This window comes from Accipiter gentilis, chromosome 22 (genome assembly GCF_929443795.1).
Source record: "Accipiter gentilis chromosome 22, bAccGen1.1, whole genome shotgun sequence".
NCBI lineage: Eukaryota > Metazoa > Chordata > Aves > Accipitriformes > Accipitridae > Astur > Astur gentilis.
In genome coordinates, this window is record NC_064901.1 from 17712237 (window position 1) to 17732751 (window position 20515).

Genomic DNA, 20515 nt, shown 5'->3' on the forward strand with positions numbered 1-20515 from the left:
CATCTTGCAAACTTACTGTTACATCCCTCAGTCCTTCTGATCTTCCCAAAATTAATCCCACCTTTGATCATCTGTAAGATCAGCCTCTGGTTTTTGCATTGAGACTTTAATTTGTTTGTCTGGAACCACCTTCTTTCTGTATTTGCCAGTATAGATAACAGTGACTGGAGGCAGGAGAGGACAGAGCGAGTGGGAGAGAGGAATACATCAGAGAATTAACCCTTTAAAATTCATCACAAAGGCTGCAAAAATATAACTCCTGTCTCTATGGTCTTAAGCTGTGTTGTGCACAAGTGTTTTATAGACAATAAAGGCATTTAAAAACCAGATGGCTGAACTCAGGAATGGTTTGTGCATACCAATTCACCAGGCTAATCCTTACTTGCATGAATTTTTCCAAACTTTTTTCGTGAGATTCATGAAATGTTATCTATTTTCTGCTAAAGGCAGAGAACTTGATTAGGTAGCATTCTGCCATCAAAAATTTCAGGTTAAATTTTAAAACCATACTTATCTTTACTAGCTCAGATTTATATGTACAAGTGTGAAAAACACTAGATACTTTTAAAAATAAATTTCTGAAGAATATTTTTAAATGCCTGATAGAAGTTTCTGCTCTGAACATTTGCTTCTTAACATGTACAACAAAGATCTTTTTGTTCTCTTGCTGTGTTTGACTTTTATATAGTCCTGTTTCAGTATTAGTAATCCAAACAGTAGGTAGAGTGGAGGAGCCTGATATTAGGTGAGAATTAAATTTTTCTCTGCACACTAGAAACATGATTTGCTTACCTGTGCAGATAACATATTTTGACATGTAGAGGATCTGGATCTCTCATTTCTTAGCACAAGTGTATCAATAGAGTTGAAAATGCCAAAAATGCCACAGTGGCTTTATAAAAGTCTACTCTGAAGTTATTTCATATGTTAAGATCACAATATTAGTGGCTTATAATATTATCTTTAGCTAGCTGTTTGGTCAAAACATCATGTTCTAGTTATCTCAGCCTATAATTTTTTGAAAAGTTTCAGTTAGAGCAGTTTGCTTATGTAAGAATGAAGTTAGGAAAAGTGTTTTGTTTTGCTTAAAAATATGGCTGTTAAAAATAAGAAGTTCTAGCATTTCCATCTCTAAGTGTGGAAGATTTGATAAGGAGGTGATTCTGATAACTCTTGTAATCTCTGAAAATCATTGGATACCATTAAAATGTAAAAAATTATGGTTTGTGTGTAAGAAATGCTGTAGTGGGTCAGACCAGCAGTCCGTATAGCCTGATGTGTCATCCGGGCAGCGGGAATACACAAGATGGTGTTTAGGGTGGGCATGTACACCTATCTGCTTTCCGAGTCTGTTCCCTCATACAACTGTATCATTAGGGATGTTAGAGTATGATCTTTCATTTTTCCTTTATCTTTTTCTGGACCTGTCATTCATGCACATTTTGATATTTTTTGAACCTGCTGATACTGTCTATCTCCACTGTTACCTCTTGCACCAGCTTTGAGAGGTTCATTAACCACTGTGCAAAGTGCTAATTTCTTATGTGTGTCTTTAAATGCATTGCCTACTTAGTGTCCCCCTCCTGGCCCAGTTCTGATGTGAGAGTTGGGTGACTTGTGTTTTGTGGTTTTGTATACCTAAGTCATGTTCCATGCCTTGCAAACCTCCACACTTTGAGAGTCTCAGGAGTGTAGAGTCTTTCCTAGTAAAGCAGCTGCTTCAACACTTATGTCATGTAGTCGCTCTTCTCTAAGGCTGCCTGTTGTTCTTGGGTTGCAGAGACCGGGTCTGTAGGCAGTAGTCAAGGTATAGGTGCACCATGGTTTTGTATAGCTGCTAAATGATGCCTGTGGTCTTGATCATCACTATGTTTGCTGATGATGCCCAACATTTTAGTGGATTTTTTTGGCTTCTGTTGAGCATTGGGGCTGATAGTTTCAGAGAACTGTCAGTGATAACACAAGTATCTTTACTGAGTTGTAACTTTAAAATGTAAATTCAGCATCATGGTAATTATAGTTATAATAGTTACAGTGCTGCACTATTGGAGTCTTGTCTTGGAGTAGCTCCTCCAGTCTGTGAGGTGCCATGGTGAATTAAAACTGAGAGCATGGGAGACCAATACACCTTTTGATTCTCTGAACGGTTTGGAGGGATAGGAGGTAGTATGACTTTAATATGAAGGGTCTGAGGAAGAGGTTGGGTGATGGAGAAAACGATGGAAGCAGAGTGGTTGAGGAAGAAGCTGGAGAGGGTGTCTGAGCAGATGTGTTGTTTCACAACTAAGCACTGCAGAAGGTGAGGGAACAAGTCCAGGAACGGTAGGTTGCAGAAGTTTGGTTAGGATTTTATGAATACAGCAGTAAGAGAGATGGAGAAGGAAAGGATTAAAAGGGAAGGATTGAGAGTGAAAGATGAAGGAAGTTTTTGTGGAATGTAAAAAGAGATCTAGGATCCCTAGAGGGTATTTGTCCGAAGAACATGAGATTGACTTCATTGTTCTTGAGTCTCAGCGTCTTTACTGGTCAGCAAGTAGTTTTGAAATCCATCCTCTAGCAGCTGGCATGGAAGGATAAACAGCCTTTATTATGATCAGATATTGGCTCATGTGATAGTTCTTAAAGCTACCAGTGAATTTGGTAGTGGGGAAACAGGGTATTGAATGGTTTCACCTGATTAAATATTGTTTTAAATTAAGTTTTAGAGACTGCCAAGTCAAGTATTCAGCAAGTAGGGAGCTTCTAGATCGAGGTTTTTCTATGCCACCTTTATTAAGCTATTCCATAAATAGTAGCATGAAGCCTGGTGGCATTCTCTATAGGACCTCTTCCTGATGCTGTACACAGAATTGATTGTGCTATGAGAATTGAGCAAGTCAGGAGTGAGATTATAATCTGTAGGACTTCAGCTGCTTTTGCTCTCTATTTATGGAACTCACTGCCTCATTCATCACACGGCTATCTTCTAGAAGAATACTGTGGTTTGAATGTGCTTTGAAAATAGATTTGTTTGTGACAAAGTTGAAATGGTAATATGATAGAAGTGACCAGGATGCACGTTATGTTAGTGTACTCAGGCTGTGCTTGAGTGCTTAAGGAATTAATGGTAATCAGTACTGTGAAATTCTTTTTTGACTGAATTGCTGTCTGCTTTGGAAATCACATCTATGATCAGTTCATTTGTATTCATCAGTAATCTCAACAGGCTAGACTAATATTAATGTCTTGTCTTTCTCAGGGACCCCTATGATTCCTGTACCAATGGGCATTATGGCTCCTGCTCCGACTGTAAGTATTACAGTGGAGATAAGATGATAGCAAAATAAAGTGGAGAGTAAAAGTAGATGTTAACAGTATTTTTGTTTTGCTCTATTCCATCAGAATTCATACTATGAAAGGAAATGCTTCACTTTAAATGCAACTGTTGTGCAAATATTATGCTAATTTCTGACCTAGACAAAGTTTGAAGTAATGTCTGAAGCTGCTAGCTGCAAAGGTGAAGCAATTACTATTCTTGCAAGAAGACCTACCTCTCTCAAATACAATGATTTAGGCCTTGCCTTTGTGTCATGCATGGTCTTCCTATGCAGTACAGTTAGATCAGTTAGATTCCAGCTCTCTTGCTTTTGAGTTTGTTGGCCTAACAGAGTGCTCTGGAGGCATCACCTCATCCAGGTTTGTAAGGCCATCATGCAGCACTGCTGAGTTGGCCAGAAATATGTATGTTGACAACCTTACAAACAAGCTCCATTTCTTTCCCTGTGTTGCAGGGGAAGGAATAGTTGCATGTAGTATGCATCTATGGAAGAGCATATGAGAGAGGTCTCTTCTGTTTGTCTTACTAATTTCTAGTTGGAAGGAAGGTTTATGATTTATGGGGCAGAAAAAAAGCACTCTTTAAGATACAAATGTTACTTTTTGTCTTCAAGGTGAATTACTGTTTCTAAGATTTTGCATGAGTGAAATCTCCCCAAAATACTGAATTTTTTGATAGCTTCTATTATGGAGGATATATTCACGGTAACTGATGTATTTAAGACAAAGATACCGGAACAAATGCATTATTCAGTTTTCAGATTAAAATAATTTTTATTAAGTGACACTTCTAGAAGGGTGTTTTGAGAAGAGGGACTCAGTGCATGTGTACCATTAAAAAATCATGGGTGGAAGGAGAGAGGTGCAGCAAAATGGAAGAGATGATTGTGCCTATCTCTGTATGGCTTATTTTACAAGTGTTTGCTCCTTAACCCAAAGAGGCTTTGGGTTGTGTATTGATTAAATAAAGCACTAGTATTTTATTCACTCTGTGAAAGCTTTAAGACCTGTCACGTGTCCATTGAAGCCTTTTGAGTCAGAGTTACTTTTCTATTTGCTGCTTGCTTTTTTTACACTGTTAGGTAAGGTACTTCAACTTCCAGTGACTCAAATGTTGCAAATTAATTACTTGTAGAAGAAATAATACCTAATGTTACTGTATGCTCACCTTGAGACCTTCCAGTAGCCATGTGCAGGTACACAATTTTTTTCTGTCTGTCTTTGCCAGAAAATGGCAGTCTTTTGTATTGTATAAAGTGTTAAAGCCTAAACCACTTATTGGGTCTCACTCTGTAAGCCTAACTAAAGTTCATTTGAAAATTTAATTTTTAAATACATGTGCATCCCCAACTCTTTTGTCATATGGATTTAAATTAAAAAAAAAAACAAAACAAAAAAACCCCCCAAAACCTCAAAAAACAACCCAACGCTTTATTTTACACCCTCTCCTCCTCTTTCTAGGTATTAGTTCCTACCACAGTGTCTATGGTTGGAAAACATTTGGGAGCCAGAAAAGAACATCCTGGCTTAAAGAACAAAGAAAACGATGAAAACAGTGGTCCCACTACCACTGTTTTTGTAGGCAACATTTCTGAGAAGGCCTCGGACATGCTCATACGGCAGCTTCTAGCAGTAAGTACAGTGGACTGCTTGTTATATTTCATCCCTGGCTGTTGGATGAAGTAATGACCCACAAGCAGTGGATTGAAACTAAATGCAGAGTTAGTCCCACTCACTGGAACTGTAGTCCATTACGCTTGAGTTTAAAGTCAGTAAGTGAAGAGTACAGCTTTTTTTAAGCTGTGCATGTCAGTGAACATAGACTTATTTTATTTTTTAGTAGTGTTTGCCCTTTTTACATGTCATTTTTTGCAAAGAGCCGTTAAGTTTTGGTAATATTTTGAACATAAACAATAATATTATTTAATAATATTTATCTTTAATGCAGAAATGTGGCTTGGTTTTGAGTTGGAAGAGAGTCCAAGGGGCGTCTGGAAAACTTCAAGGTAATTGTTCATACTTTTCAAAATCTCTAGTCAGACTCTTGTTTTTATTACCTGGCAGCTTTTCAAGTGTCTGACACATTGCTATTGTTAATACTGTTACATTTTAGGATACTGTATATGATATTTAACTGCTAAATACTTCCTAGGAGAGGGCTAGTATTTTCTGTCCTTGAAATCAAGACAGAATGAAGAAGATAAAATTGAGAAAGGTTAAATAGGAAAATATCTTGGGGCCCTATTTTTTCTCACCTTTCTGTTCTGAGACTGAATCAGGAGTTTATAGACCCATCCCTGAGAAAGGTTTACCAGTTTGGATTTGGCCTCCAAAGGAGCGTATTTGCAACACTGTTAATAGTCTCTTCCATTGCTAGGTATTGTCCTTCTCTGTTAAGGAGGTTTTCCTGATATAAAATTTATCTTTCTTCCCTATTATCAAATAGAACTGATTTATTTTTTCATGTGACCTTTCTCCAGTGGATAGAGGAAACAATTCTGGTTACTGTTTTTTACTGTTGGTGTTCTCATATCTTCCCTAGGTTGTTTTTTTATATTTTTTCAAGCTGTAATTCAGTTTCTTCCGTTTTCTTATATATCATACTTTGTTTATTTTGCTCTCATAAGGTGTTTTTCTCATTTACAGCTTTCTGTAACTGTTGTGAAGAATCTAGTTTGAAGTACTCCTCCCTCTAGGTTAACAATGAGCTGTTGATCAATGTCTTTGGTCTTCAGACAATTGCAAATCCACCTGAGACATGTCTTCATATAGACTGCATTCCTTAGTTAAGACAGACATGTCCAAAGCTTTAGAACCACAATCATAGAATCATAGAATGGTTGGAGTTGGCAGGGATCTTTAAAGGTCATCTAGTCCAACCCCACCTGCAATGAGCAGGGACATCTTCAACTAGATCAGGTTGCCCAGAGCCCTGTCCACCCTGACCTTGAATGTTTGCAGGGATGGGGCAGCTACGATGTTTGTATTGCTTTCACCTAATTCACTGGCGCATTAGTTATAGCAAAGACTAATGCGGTGACTGATCTTTCTGACTTTTTATCATGTGTACTCCTGGTTTCAAAAACAGAAGTGCCTATGTTCCAAGTGTATTGATTCAAAACACTTTACTTACACAAAGTAAATTGCCTGAAGACCTTTAACACTTTTACTCTTCATTTCAATCATCCATTTCAGCCTTTGGATTTTGTGAGTACAAAGAACCAGAATCCACACTACGAGCACTGAGACTACTTCATGACCTCCAGATCGGAGAGAAGAAGCTGCTAGTCAAAGTTGATGCAAAGACAAAGGCTCAGCTAGATGAATGGAAAGCAAAGAAAAAGGCTTCTAATGGGGTATGTATATAATGTATGACTTGTGTTATTTTGGCAGGAGGGTAATGTAATATACTTGCTAGATCAGATTGTGAGTGTGTCTCTTAGTTTCTATTCTTGTCTCTGCCCTTAATTCATTTTAGGATTTCCTCAGAATCACATTAATGAGTCTGAAGATATGTTGAAAGGCAGTGAAGTGTAAGCTCTTAATTTACCAGCATTCAAACTTATCTGTAAGCTACAACTGAATCTCTAGAATTAATTCTGTAATTCATTCTAAAGTGTAGTAATACGTGCTATACCTTATGATTCTGTTGCTTCACTTTTGTTTAGAAACTGTTGAAAGTATATAAACTCTAGAAGTAATTGTTACCCTGTCAGATTCTGTAAATCAGCTGTATGAGGAGAATTGGAGTTTCTTTCCTGTTCACTGATGATCTTCTAGAACAAATTAATGAAAAGGAAAGAAGTAGATCATTCAGTAGATGATGCAGTTATCAGGCAGTGGGTAGCTTACAGACTTTTAGTAGATGGGGAAATTGGTTTTGTACCATTCTTTTCCAGAGCTAAGGATCTGTTCTGGAATAATTGCAGATATTTGATATCTTATATATTGAATTCTTGTGAGAGACAAAGATACTTAACTGAGAAATTTGCATTAAAATCAATTTTATCTGTTTCTTTGCTAAAATAATGTATTTCAAATCACAATCAAGTTGTTGGGTTTGGTCTCTTAACTATTTTGAAGTTCTGCATATGCCTTAAGATAGTACTTAAAACAATTATTTTCTGTAAAATGAAAGTGAGAAGAGGCTCTTGTTCAGAAAACTAAAAATGCTAATCACACTGTAGCAGGTAAATTTTTAAAATTCCAATTTGGAATTGTTCTTAAAGGTATGTAAAATACAGTGGGAACATGAGTACTTTTATTTCATTTTATATAACCAGAACTAGAGGCGTAATGATGACTTGAAGTACTTGACACATTTTTGACTGTGTACCCAGTGTATGGGATTAAATGCAATGGCTCGGTAAAGCAGAGTGCTAACTGCATGGGTTTTGAATGGAGTAATGTACTAGCTGTTAACCTAGGTAAGGGTTTGATTTGACTGACCTTTTCATTCCATACTTCCTTGTTTCCTGTTGGCATCACCTGCGATACTGTGCTTCACAGCTGATATTATAAAAAAGTATCAGTGGAGTTCTTGTACATCTCTCATGAATTCTGTTTTCTGTGAGCTCCTGTGGGTTACAATTAATCCTGGGGGATTGATTGTAATAAAGCAGAGGTTACTGTTTGTGGTTTTGGTGAACAGTATGTGCCAATTCCGTTGAACCGTCGAGTGGGATTAGCTCCAAATGGGTTTTTTTTTTGTTTGTTTGTGGTGGTGCAAATAAAGACTACGAATTGCCGAGGAATATTGATGAAGTGTATTGTAATCGTACTGCTTGAGATTCTTTTCATACCGTCATTGGTGTGCTGGTGCCACTCAGATCCAAAAGTTGCAACTTTTTTCTTTAAACTTTTTTATTAAGAAATCAAACGTGTACAATACAACACAATTTCTTAAAGAGACACACCAAGCAAACCTTTATCTAATTAGCTCCTTTCCCTGATCACTTCTTCTCCCTGGACCTCTTCAATTCCACTCCCTGTCACTGCCTTCTAGCTCTTTTCAGCCTGCTCCTCCTTGGCCTGGCAGCTTCTTCAGCTCCAACTGAATCCTCCCTTCCCCCTCATTCTTAGCTGCTGCTCCATCAGACCCTTCCCTCCCCCTCACTCCACCCACCACCTATTGCTTGACGGGATACCCAGCTGGATTCTCAGGTGAGATTCCATTTTTCTAAAAGATTCAGGGGATCAAGAGGTGGGCTACCTTGCTCATTATGCAAATCATAGTTCTACCCTTTCATGTAACTTTTTGTGAAACGCTCTTCTTTGTGTGTGTTCCCTTTCCTCCCTACAAGGTGGAAAGGGGCAAAAAGATGAGGAACTACAAAGTAATTGATCAACAATAATAAGAAAATGTTTGCTGTGCAAGGAATGTTTTCCCTAACAATGTTTCTGTACTATAGTTCTCCCATTATAAGTTGCAGCTTGAAAGTTATAGGTAGGCATTTGTATTGCATGGCACTTAAGTAGAAGGCTTTGAGGAAATGCTATTGAAATGACTTGAAGTTCTGGAGGATGCAAGGCAGAAACTTTTGACCAAGAGCTGGACTATAGTGGTTGCCTTTCTGTGAGCGTGCGTGCACTTTCTCTTTTCCTGTCTACCACCTTAATCACCATTTATCTGTTCTATTTTGTTATGCAACCCTACACTTGCTCTCTGCAGCCATTCCACATGTAAAACTATGTGATCCCTATGGTATTGCCTGTGTGAAAAGATCTGACTGAAATAATGCAATTGATAACTATTTGTAGGTGGTTTGGGTTTTGTGGGGGTTTTGGGTTTTGTTGTGTTGTTTTGTGGTTTGTTTTTGTTTGGGTTGGTTTGTGGTTGTTTTTTTTATTAGTAAATGCTGTAGGGGCATGAATGTGATAATCAAAGGTGAACTTCTGAATTAAAACTAATATTATTCTCAATTTATTGATTCCTGTTACTTTGCCATTTTTCTTTAGAACTCCAGACCAGAGACAACAAATGATGATGATGAAGCACTGGATGAGGAAACGAAAAGAAGAGATCAGATAATTAAAGGGGCCATTGAAGTCTTAATACGAGAATATTCCAGCGAGCTCAATGCCCCCTCCCAGGAATCTGACTCTCACCCCAGGAAGAAGAAAAAGGAAAAGAAGGAGGACGTATGTGTTTTGATTTTGGACAAAACAGATTTTTCTTCAACTCACCTTTATATAATGGCCAAACCTTGTGCAAATACTTTAAACCTAAACTCCTGATGAGAAAACAAATCAACAAGCATTGATGTCAGCAGCAGTTTCATTTTTTTTAAGCTGAAAGATAGTCAGTTATAGACACCATCCCTTCAGGATGGTTTAGGCATCTAAGCACCTAGACTTCTTGGAACAACAGGTTTGAATCTGGGCAGGATTGAACTGACCTTTCATCCCTCTGAAGGTGGAAATACTGAATTTAGTGCAGTTTAATCTGTATGTGCTTGTAGGGTTTTTCAGATGAGAACTTAAACAACTGTAAAGAGTTCCTGCATACCGTCCATTTCCATTGAAAGGTGCCAGGGCGCTTTTGTAATGGCAGGAATTTGCTCTGGTAGTTTTTGACAAAATTCTTCTTCTCTCTGCTTATACTATGCATTCTTGTAGTGCGCCTTGATCCAACTGGTTGCAGCTGTCTCCCCAGATGTGGAAGTACTTCATTAGTTGTATATATGTATACCTCACAAACCCTGGAGGGGTCTTTCAGGGATGAAAGGCATATTGTAATCTTCCTGCCTTACAAAATCACTTTTACACGCATGTCTCAATTTGGCTGGATTTGATCAGCTGGTTTTTATATATTGTGTAATGCAAAAAAACCCTGTTAAGCAGGAATGAATGTTCTGGTTTAGACCTGGTTCTGTGGATGACCTTTTTATGGATTAAAACAAACTGGAGAAGGGGGAATAAGAATGACCAAACTCAGACTTAGCTTTTCCAGCCAAGTTTCTAACCATGGGAAAACAGGCTTTCACGCCTACCATTCTGCACCTAATATGAAAGAGATTGGAAAATTGATTGACCAAGATTTTTGCCCACTTAAGTCTTCTGCAAAGTACCTATTCCAAGGCAATAATGCAGTTTCAAATGGTCATGGAGTTTAACTGTGGTGCAAGAAGCAACATCTCCCTCAGGGAGCGAGTATATCTTCCCCACAACATTGTTAGCCATGGCTGACCTGAGGTATAAGAGTGCTGAGCTGAGAATTTGTTTTTCTTTCCTCTCCCTCCCTTTGGGAGAAGATGCTGTCTTGGATGAGAATTTACAAATGAGTCACTGTCTAATGCTATCAGCTGTATTTTTTGTTACAAGCATTGTTACAATGTGTATTGTCCTGTGGGTACATATATATATATGTATATATATATATATGGCCATGAAAAATGCCAGGTAGTTAAACATTGTAAGAGACCACTGCAGTCTTGGAAGACCTGGGTGCTGAGTATGTCCCTGGGACAGAGGGATATTCTGCTAGCTCTGTATGATGTAGAATTTGACCAATCTGAGCTAGTCAAGTAGACAAATAAGCTCTTCCTAATTACATAGCACTTGTGGGTTGAAATTACACCCCATCACCCTTCCCATATTGGGAGGGAGGAAAAGAAACTTGGAAGTTGCCATCTTTGGCCTGTGTGGATAGAGGTGGGAGTGAAGAGATGGTCCTAGCTCATTGCTCTCTTGTCCTTAAAGGAGAGGGGAGAGAAGGACTGTGGAGGGTGGGGAGGGAAAGGGAAGATGGATGCAGATATATGGTTGGGTGGGGGGTGGAGGGGGGGCAGGGAAACTTGCCAGCTTTGGGGCTTTTGTCCCCTGAAGAGCTTGGTGTGAAGAAGACTCCCGCTGGTGTTAGCAGCAGAGTCTGTTAGTTCTTCTGGATGAAGGCATGACTGATGTGGGGGAGTTGAAAATGTGTGCGGGGAACTGAGAGTGAGTGGAATCTGGTTTTCAATTTCAAGCACGGGGGAACCTCGCTAATTCGCACTAACTATTAGTTAGTAGGTGCAATCTACCAAATTTTGCGAATTAGCGAGTAAATAACATCAAGACATACCCACCGCAAATATACTGATCATTTATATTGGCAAGTGTAGCTTAGTCTTGTTTATGATGCTACCATAGCATACTAATATCCTGTAGTACACTTGTAATACAGTGAAGTCTTACTAATATGAGACCTCACTATGTATTTTAAGTAGTTCAGAGAAGGGAGAATTAGCGAGGTTCTTCTGTAATTTTGTTGAATCAAAGAAATGAGCTCACAGCAATACAATATTGCTTTGTAGTACAAACATACAAAACATTGTTTTTCAGAGTAGTGTGCAATCTATTTTTAAAAAAAAAAATCTCCGTGGATTTTTCCGCAGATTTTCCGCAGATTTCCAGTGGCCCCACTGATACCTTATCCACTCATCACCAAGGTTCGTTTACATTGTAGGCTTTGACAATGACTATGTTTACTGCTAGTTGCCAGATTTGTGACTCTTGTCCATCTGATTTTTTTATTTATTTTTTTTTCACTCATTAACATCAGACTGTCAGGTTTGGTACTGCAGAAGGACTTTATTTATCTCTTGCAAGACCGGTTGAAAACTTCTAACCTTCAGCTTTTCTCTTGTTCTCCTATGTCTGTGCAGATGGCTCTTAATGCTTTTCCTCCTGTCCCCCTTGTTTTTTAGGAGGATATAAATGCTATAGAAATGGAGGAAGACAAAAGAGACCTGATATCAAGAGAGATCAGTAAATTCAGAGACACACACAAGGTAGTATTCTTGTTTTTGCACTTGATACAAATTAGGCTTTTTCAAAATCCAAAAACCACTATTATAAAATTTAGCAGTACATTGCAATATCACTTAAAATGATGTTTGTATTAGGTTTAATATACATATAGTTCTTTACAAGTCGAAAAAAAGACAACTACCACGTTAAAGTGGCCCTTGACATCTTTATGCTAAGACTTTGATTGCTACTGAGTATTTTGCAGTCTTCTCACTTTAACATGAATAAAGGCAACTTAAGTTTCTACACATACATTAAGTCAAGATATTTATAACTAAAGGATAAACGGGGCTGCAGTATAAGACATACACTTGAGTGTGTTTCTGTAGGTAGATTTGTAACATAATCCAAGATTTTATGAAGAGTTGAAACTTGAATTAAATTTAAGTCTTTTATTTTAATAGTTCTAAGTTAAGAGTGGGGGAAGATTAAAACTAGGTCAGTGGTTACCAGACTTACCAAACTTTAGATGCATGGAAGAACTGTAAATTCCCATAAAGCTAATCTATTCATTGACCCCCACCATTATGATAGAGATCATATGGTGACTAATGCAAGATGAAACTCACAGCTTGGAAAGTAACATGGAATAGGATGTAAGTATGAGCTTCTGTTTTTTATTATACTTATGGATGCCCCCTCAGAAAAATATGCAAAGGGGTAACTGGCTTGGAAATGTTTGTGCACATCAAGTCCCACCTCAGGGTTCCCACTTACAGAAGTTTCCACTAATGCTAGTGCATCTGTGAATGTTTCTGCTTTGGAATATGTTACTTGCGGATAGTAAAGCACAACTATGCATGTAATGTTCTTATTTTAATGTTTAGCTTAAAGTTGGTATTATTTTTTCCCCAACAAGACTGGAATGGTCCTTGGCCTAGGGAAGTATCAGCAAGCTCCTCTTTTGAGCACGCACTTTTATTTCAAAATACTCCAAAGTCAACGTTAAAGAAAATGTTGAAGGTACAGCAAGGTGAAGTATGCCCATGTTATTCAGCTTTACCACATGCAGTCACTGGGGATGGTACCATGTTTTCACACAACTGTATCAGTGTAAACACAAGTGACTACACGTTGTTGTATGTACACGTATTCAGTTTTTCTCTTGACTGAAGTTGTTGGAGATAAAAACCTGGGGAAAAATTCTAAAAGAAATCATCTGGAGAAGCTCAGCAAATGAATGTGAAACTGGTCAGTGGTGAAACTTCAGTAGAATTGTGTTCAATTCTGAGCCCCAAGTTGTCACTGGTACTAAGATGCAAACAAGTAATAAGTTTTTTTTAAAAAACAACCAACAAAACAAAAAACCAAAAACCATGCTTCATTGTTTCAGAAGCTGTTGGGCATTTTACTGCCTTTAATCTGTATTATTGGGGGGCTATTTTGGGTTTCTTAACATTAAAAATGAACTGAAAGTAGTCATTGTGTATATTGGATATGTTTAAAAGGGGCTGTTGAATCTTTAGCAGCTGGCTAGTGAGCACAGTGAACCTTTGCATGTTTTTGGTATGAGTTTATAAAAAAATAACCACAGACTGTCAGGGTATCAGCATTGCAGGGGGCGTCCATTTACAGCACGGACGAGTCTGAAGAGAGCTCAAGGTAAGATTTATAATTCTTCTACCTGTTCATTTCTGTTCATTACTTCAATTTATCTGATGCTGTTCCCATCCCATTACCCTTTCAGATCCTCTTACTTAGGCTGATAGAAGTTGATGAGGTCAGATTTTGATTACAAAATAGATCAATTTATTTTTTCAATTGGATTTTAAGAAAGGACCTACAAAATGGATTTTAATACACCAAGACTTGTGTGTGTGTATTTACACTTGTGTGAATATATATTTAAAAAAAAAAAAAAAAAAACAAAACAAAAAAACCCCACTCTCTTGAGAAATCTCACCACGAACAAAGTTTTTGAGAGTGACAAAAAAGCAGGAGTTCAACCAAAGAAATTTCTATTGGAACATCTAAGATAACCTGTAAGTATCAACCACTTCAGTATGTAAACTTTTCTTTAAAAGTATATGAAATTTGAGGTAAGTTGGATTTTTAAAAGTTGACAACCTAGTTTTACACCTGACTGTACTGAGGTTTAACACTGTAAAGCTCCTGTAAAATACAGTCCTTTAGAAACTGCTTTTCAGCCCAGTGTATATCGTAGAATCTAAGTTTTGTTTTTTCATATCAGTTTTCTACCAATTCCTACCATTTTTAGTCCCTTTTTCCTTTTGTGATTTCAATGTATCCAACATTAGTTTGCCTGTATTGTGCTATCAATGCAGTGTAGTTTCACTGGATACATTAATCACTAGTGAATTAGCTTTACTTCTGTAATCCTTTGTCGGTTCTCTGGTCCCTGTGCCTATGGCAGAAGAATACTTATCAGGTAAGATTGCTTTTTAAAGTTGTCTTAAATGCTTTGTTTAAAAGAAAAGAAAAAAAAAACCAAACCAGAGAAAATGCTGTTTCATTGTTCCAGTTTTTAATTTCATTTCAGTGGTGGTAAACGTGGAGCCAAAGGGGATAAACCTGTTTATTCTGCTCAATATTTGTTCAAAAAAGTGGTATTCTGGCATCCATCAGGTTGAAATTTGGTATATTTGGTTGTTATTTGGTATATTTGTGAACCGTGTACTTGCTCTTCCTCCCAGAAACATAGCTTATAGGCAAGGTTAATCCAGTGTTGGCGGTCCATGTCCTAGCACAGCATCTGTAAGTTAACACATAACAATTGCTTCCAAGGATGGATTTATCTATCATTCTGTTGATGTATTTTCTATTGTCTTATAGGAATTCTGGTCATAGGAACTGTTTCTAATTGAAAAAAAAAGTGGCAATTTTGTACAATTTTTAGTAAAACTGTAGCAGGTAACCCTTTAGTTTCTGTGTTTCAAAAGAGCTATTTCCAACCTTTTTTTTAACTCTCTCCATCTTGCAGTGGTGGAAGTTAAGGATTCCATTCTGCAGAGTCCAATTCTTACCAATGAACTGTTAGAACTTTTTTAGGGAGGGAAAAGGGGAAAGGTTGCAGCTCTCCTCACTGTTTAACCACATGCACCATGTGTAAGTGGATAAATTTCTTTACCCAAGTTTTAATATAGGACAGTTTTGGTCTGCCAAGACTTTTTGGGAAACAACTCACTGTCCCAGTAAGCATTCCACTGAAATATATTTTCCTAGTTGAAAAGAATTAATTGTATCAGCTAGAAGTTCACTTTGCTTGTACCCAAGTGGCTTATAGGGCCAATGGAATTTGTGGCCCACCTGAATCATGACTGGCAGTGCACTGTGTATGTGCAGTTTAGTCAGCTTATAATATGAGGCCAGCCCTACTCTGCTAAGGTTGGAGATTGCTGGTCTGTGTAGATCTATGCTTTTGCACGAAACTTAGTCTTGTGATTGCTGCATTTTGATTTCATACTTATGAGTTCCAAAAAATACCCACCAAACCCTATTTAATATTTTAAAATCAGTGGCGGTTTTGGTATTTCCATTACCAGCCTTGTGTGTTGCGTCGGGAATACCCAGTTCCTGTAACTACAAAATTAACTATGAAAGTTCTCTTGTTGGTTTTTAGAAACTGGAGGAGGAAAAAGGCAAAAAGGAGAAAGAAAGACAGGAAATTGAAAAAGAACGCAGAGAAAGAGAAAGGGAACGGGAGCGTGAACGAGAAAGGAGGGAGCGTGAAAGAGAGAGGGAGCGTGAACGAGAGAAGGAGAAGGAACGGGAGCGTGAACGAGAGCGAGATAGGGATCGTGACCGAACTAAGGACCGAGACAGAGACCGCGAACGAGACCGAGATCGTGACAGAGATCGTGAAAGGAGTTCAGATCGCAACAAGGATCGGAGTAGATCAAGGTAAATGCGTTTGAGTTGCTATTTATTTCAGTTTTTCCCTAGTACCGTTTACTAAGTGCGTCTAGTTCAGCAGATCAGCTGTCACTCAAAGGCGAATGGTCCTTTTGGAAGGTCAGAGTAAGGACAGGAAATTAAAATTTTAGAAAATGCTGTATTTTCTTTCAGTCTTAAACGGTGCCTAAATATGTCAGGCTCTAGATGCTGCTTTTTCCCTTTTCACCATAGAAAAAAAATAGCTGTTTCACTTTAAATCATCTTGTTAGTAGGATTCAAGTTGTCTGTAAGCCTTATGTAAGAATTGCCATATGCTCATGCTTAGTTTCTGTAGATATCGCTATTTAATCGTTAGTGCTCAAACAACTACTTTTAAGTAAATGGGCTTTTGAATACATTAGAAATACTGTTTTATGCCCATTGCTATATCAGCTAATCATCTTGTACAACTGCAGAAGAAGAGTAACTTGCAAGATGCTATGAACAGTGCATTGCATAATTTGAAGTTAAATCATTTGATTGAGCAGAGAGGAAAGCTCTGCACTTAACTTTGGACTTCCTTCCTTCCTTTAGAGAAAAAAGCAGAGATAGGGAAAGAGAACGCGAACGGGAACGGGAAAGAGAACGCGAACGGGAACGGGAAAGAGAACGCGAACGGGAACGGGAAAGAGAACGCGAACGGGAACGAGAACGGGAGAAGGATAAGAAGAGAGACCGAGAAGAAGATGAAGAAGATGCCTACGAACGCCGAAAACTAGAGAGGAAACTGCGGGAAAAAGAAGCTGCGTACCAAGAGGTAGGTTGGTATTTTTAAGGTTCCTTAAGGGAAAAATTGTTTCTGAGGCGTGATAATAAGTCTTCTACTATAAAACATATAATTTCTTCTCCCTCTCCTGTTTCTAAATACATTTTTAATCCTTTGACTACGTGAATCGGGGCAGAATACGTAAGTCATTGTCACAACAATTTTGGACTTCTTATTCTAGTTTTTTAACTTATAAATAATTTGCTTAATTTTAATGCAGTTGGTTTTAAACAATAATCCAAACTAACTCTAAAGTAATATTGCTCTCCTTAATGTTCCTGAGATTGGAGTGTATGTTTTTTCTTCTGTTGTAGCGTCTTAAAAACTGGGAAATCAGAGAACGGAAGAAAAGTCGAGAATATGAGAAAGAGGCTGAAAGGGAAGAAGAAAGAAGAAGGGAAATGGTAAGTCTTATAGTTTTACTTGTAATTTTTCCCCCTTGTTCTTCGGGTGCCATTTAGAATGGAACATTCTGCTGCTGTCTTGATGGATAGTGGTAAAACTCTCACTTTGTATAAACACCATGTATGTTTTAATTAAAAAAAAAAAGTTAATAAGACTTGGAACAGCAGATGTCTAATAAGTGGGAATACTATTGAGAGCCTGGAAAACAAAGCCTAGTGGCTTGGTCTTCTGAAGTCGAAAGAATGAGATGTAGGCAGCTGCAAAATACTGTGGTTTGATCATTGTGCACTATTACATCTGTACCCTGTATTTGTGTCAGATTTGTAGCAAAACCTACTGTATGTTCTATGTCATGCAGGTGGAACTAGACCAGTCTTTTTACTTCCAACCTGCTCATGTGCTTGAACCTTCTATAATACATGTTATAATATTCTATAATATATCTAAGCACTTTGTAAAAGTCTGTCTTTAGTTCTTTAGTTGTGAAATTGTCACAGTTATCAGTGTAATGCTTGGAAGTTTTGTCCCAAAAGACACCTTTGGAAGATAGATATTTCTGTAATCTTGTAGTTTTGTGCTGAAGTGTAAAGAAGTCGGTTTTAAATTATGGTGGTGTTATTTCACCTCATAATTCTCTCAGAGAAAGAGAGAAGATATGAGAGCATCCTAAGCAGGAGATGTATTGTGAATTGCTTCAAAGCAAAATATGCAAAGGGACACAGGAAAGAAGGTTGGGGGGGAGAGAGAATTAGAAAATACATTGCTTTATGTGGAATCCAATTTTTCCTCCTAAATGGTTGAAGGGAAAAAAGTGTTTGAGAATGACTCGAGGATATTTCCTATTCATAATCTTCCTGGATGCTGGCTATGGATGGCAGTTGTAGAGAGCAGTGTTAAAATTTGTGCTGAATTTACAACTGTTATTGTAATTTGTTTCTTGAAGTCATTAGCATAGAAATCCCTTGCTGTTGGTTTAAAGATATTGCTTAGATACAGGTTAGAATGTCCTAATTTGTGTTCTCTTTAAAGAACTGCTTTTTTTTTTTTTTTTATGAGAGAGGGGAAAAAATGTATCCCCTTTATGCCTCTTGCCCCCTTCAGTCTCAGGTCTGTGCATTAATAGAGTGCCACATGGTTTGGATTAGTAACGCAGTAGGAGAGTGCTTACCCTAGAAGTATCCTTAGATTTGTTTCTGTGCATAACTAAATCTTTTTTAAAAAGCACAGCTACTGAAACAAAACAACAGTGATAAAATACACTTAAGCTGCCACGTTAAAATATCCAATACCAAACTTACAGATTTAAAGAACAGGAACTTTGATCCTCTTTTGTGATGTGTAAAAAAAAAAAAAAAAAAAAAAAAAAAAAAAGTGGGGGAGCGGTATATTTAAAAACCCTTTGAAATGCTAATAAAAGAACAGTAGTCTGTAAATCGGAGACGTGATGCCAGTGGACATAATGGATGTACTATCTGCTATTGAATGTATGATAGGAAGTTGACAGATCCCTGGAAGATGATGCAGTTCCAAAACCTTTCAATTTTCTGTCTGGAACTCTGTATTTTTAGTTTGAAGCATAGTAGATATAAACTAAACTTAATACTAAATTTTAAACTCTGAGAGAAAACCAGAAATCATTTTATAACATTACTTATGTTTCAATTTCTTGCAGGCAAAAGAAGCCAAACGGTTAAAAGAATTCTTAGAAGATTATGATGATGACAGAGATGATCCAAAATACTACAGGTATGTCTTTGTATTGATTCCTAACGATAAAATCTTCATTGTTCATTTTAACACAATTGTGGGGTTTGTTGGCAGAGGCTTACAGAGTTTGTTTGACTGATTATGTGGTGATGTAAGGGTTTTATAGTTATCTAAATTATTTCAGTGTGACTTGATAAGTGCCAGAGGGGAAAAAAGGAAACTCCTTACTGCTACTTGTTAATGCTTGGGAGTAGCTGCTCCTTCCTATCACTTAACTTGTGGGTGAGGCAGCGCAGAGGTCACTGTAATACCAAAATAAGGTGTTAGGGGCAGGGAGAAGGGACCAAGTATGCCTCTAAAAAATTCACTACAAGGAAGTTGTAAATTGTACAAAGAACAAGCTAGTTAACTCTGTAAAAGATGGGGAAGATCCTTCAGCATGGGGCTAACTAAAATTTGCATTAAACTGATTTAGCAGAACTGGTTCTTGTTAAGTAAAAACCTATAATTTGATTTGTTTTCTAACAAGACCAGCTGTCACATTCTCTACATCTGTTTAATGTGATGGGGTAAATTCTGTATTGTAAGATTGGGAACTGGTATCTTAGATTCCTCGGTTACAAAAATAAAGGACACCAGATGCTCTTATGAATCTTACTTCCATTTAGTGGAATATAACATCTCTTACCAGATATTTCTTATATTGTGTTACAAGATTCTCATTGGAATGTTCTTTGATATATAAAATCCATATCTTTTGTAGGGGTAGTGCTCTTCAGAAGAGGCTACGAGACAGGGAGAAAGAGATGGAAGCAGATGAACGGGATAGGAAAAGGGAAAAGGAAGAATTAGAAGAAATTAGGCAGCGCCTTCTGGCAGAAGGACACCCAGATCCAGATGCAGAACTCCAGAGGGTAAGTAGCTGTTGGTGTGACAGGAAAAAGAGCCTTTGTTATTCTGGTGGTATTGATCAAAATTATGCCAGAGATCTGATAGCTAATATTTGCTCTGTTCCGTGTTTCTTAAAAAGAAGTCCAGGTAAGCAGTAAGAACACTAGAAACAAAAACTAACTTTCCAGATCTATGTTTGGATGGAGTTCGAAAACAAATTTGGATTAATCAGTATTTCTGATTATAATGGCAGTAGTTGCAGGCAGACTAACAGAGACTTCTTTAAGAAAAAGAGGATCTTTAGATTCTTTCAAACAGTGCTGGTTTTGAGAAAGCTTCTTTTTTGCTAATTGTCTGTTTTGTTGTAGATGGAGCAGGAGGCTGAGCGACGTAGGCAGCCACAAATAAAACAAGAGCCAGAGTCTGAGGAGGAAGAGGAAGAAAAGGCAGAAAAAGAGGAAAAAAGAGAAGAACCAGAGGAAGAGGAGGAGGAGCCTGAACAAAAGCCCTGCCTTAAACCAACTTTACGACCCATCAGTTCTGCCCCATCTGTTTCTTCTGCTAGTGGAAATGCAACCCCTAACACACCTGGTGATGAGTCTCCCTGTGGCATTATTATCCCTCATGAAAATTCACCTGATCAACAGCAGCCGGAGGAGCATCGGCCCAAAATAGGACTTAGCCTCAAATTGGGCAAGTTTACATTATATTTTAATGTTCCATATGGGATAAGAATGAAAAAAATGC

General features: G+C 37.7%; 1 protein-coding gene across 6 annotated transcripts in view; it reads left to right on the forward strand.

Moving 5' to 3' along the window:
• Nucleotides 1-20515, forward strand: part of RBM25 (RNA binding motif protein 25) — a 39688-nt gene that overhangs the window by 12772 nt on the left and 6401 nt on the right. For 5 of the 6 annotated variants that reach the window (XM_049825366.1, XM_049825365.1, XM_049825364.1 and 2 more), the window contains 13 exons: nucleotides 3239-3288; nucleotides 4777-4947; nucleotides 5264-5321; nucleotides 6511-6671; nucleotides 9274-9456; nucleotides 11691-11744; nucleotides 12003-12086; nucleotides 15686-15966; nucleotides 16534-16756; nucleotides 17080-17169; nucleotides 18843-18916; nucleotides 19641-19791; nucleotides 20137-20461. In XM_049825366.1, the coding sequence (XP_049681323.1) occupies nucleotides 3239-3288; nucleotides 4777-4947; nucleotides 5264-5321; nucleotides 6511-6671; nucleotides 9274-9456; nucleotides 11691-11744; nucleotides 12003-12086; nucleotides 15686-15966; nucleotides 16534-16756; nucleotides 17080-17169; nucleotides 18843-18916; nucleotides 19641-19791; nucleotides 20137-20461 (1905 nt within the window). The remainder of the gene's footprint in view (nucleotides 1-3238; nucleotides 3289-4776; nucleotides 4948-5263; nucleotides 5322-6510; nucleotides 6672-9273; nucleotides 9457-11690; nucleotides 11745-12002; nucleotides 12087-15685; nucleotides 15967-16533; nucleotides 16757-17079; nucleotides 17170-18842; nucleotides 18917-19640; nucleotides 19792-20136; nucleotides 20462-20515) is intronic. The other variant, XM_049825370.1, reaches the window with a different exon arrangement.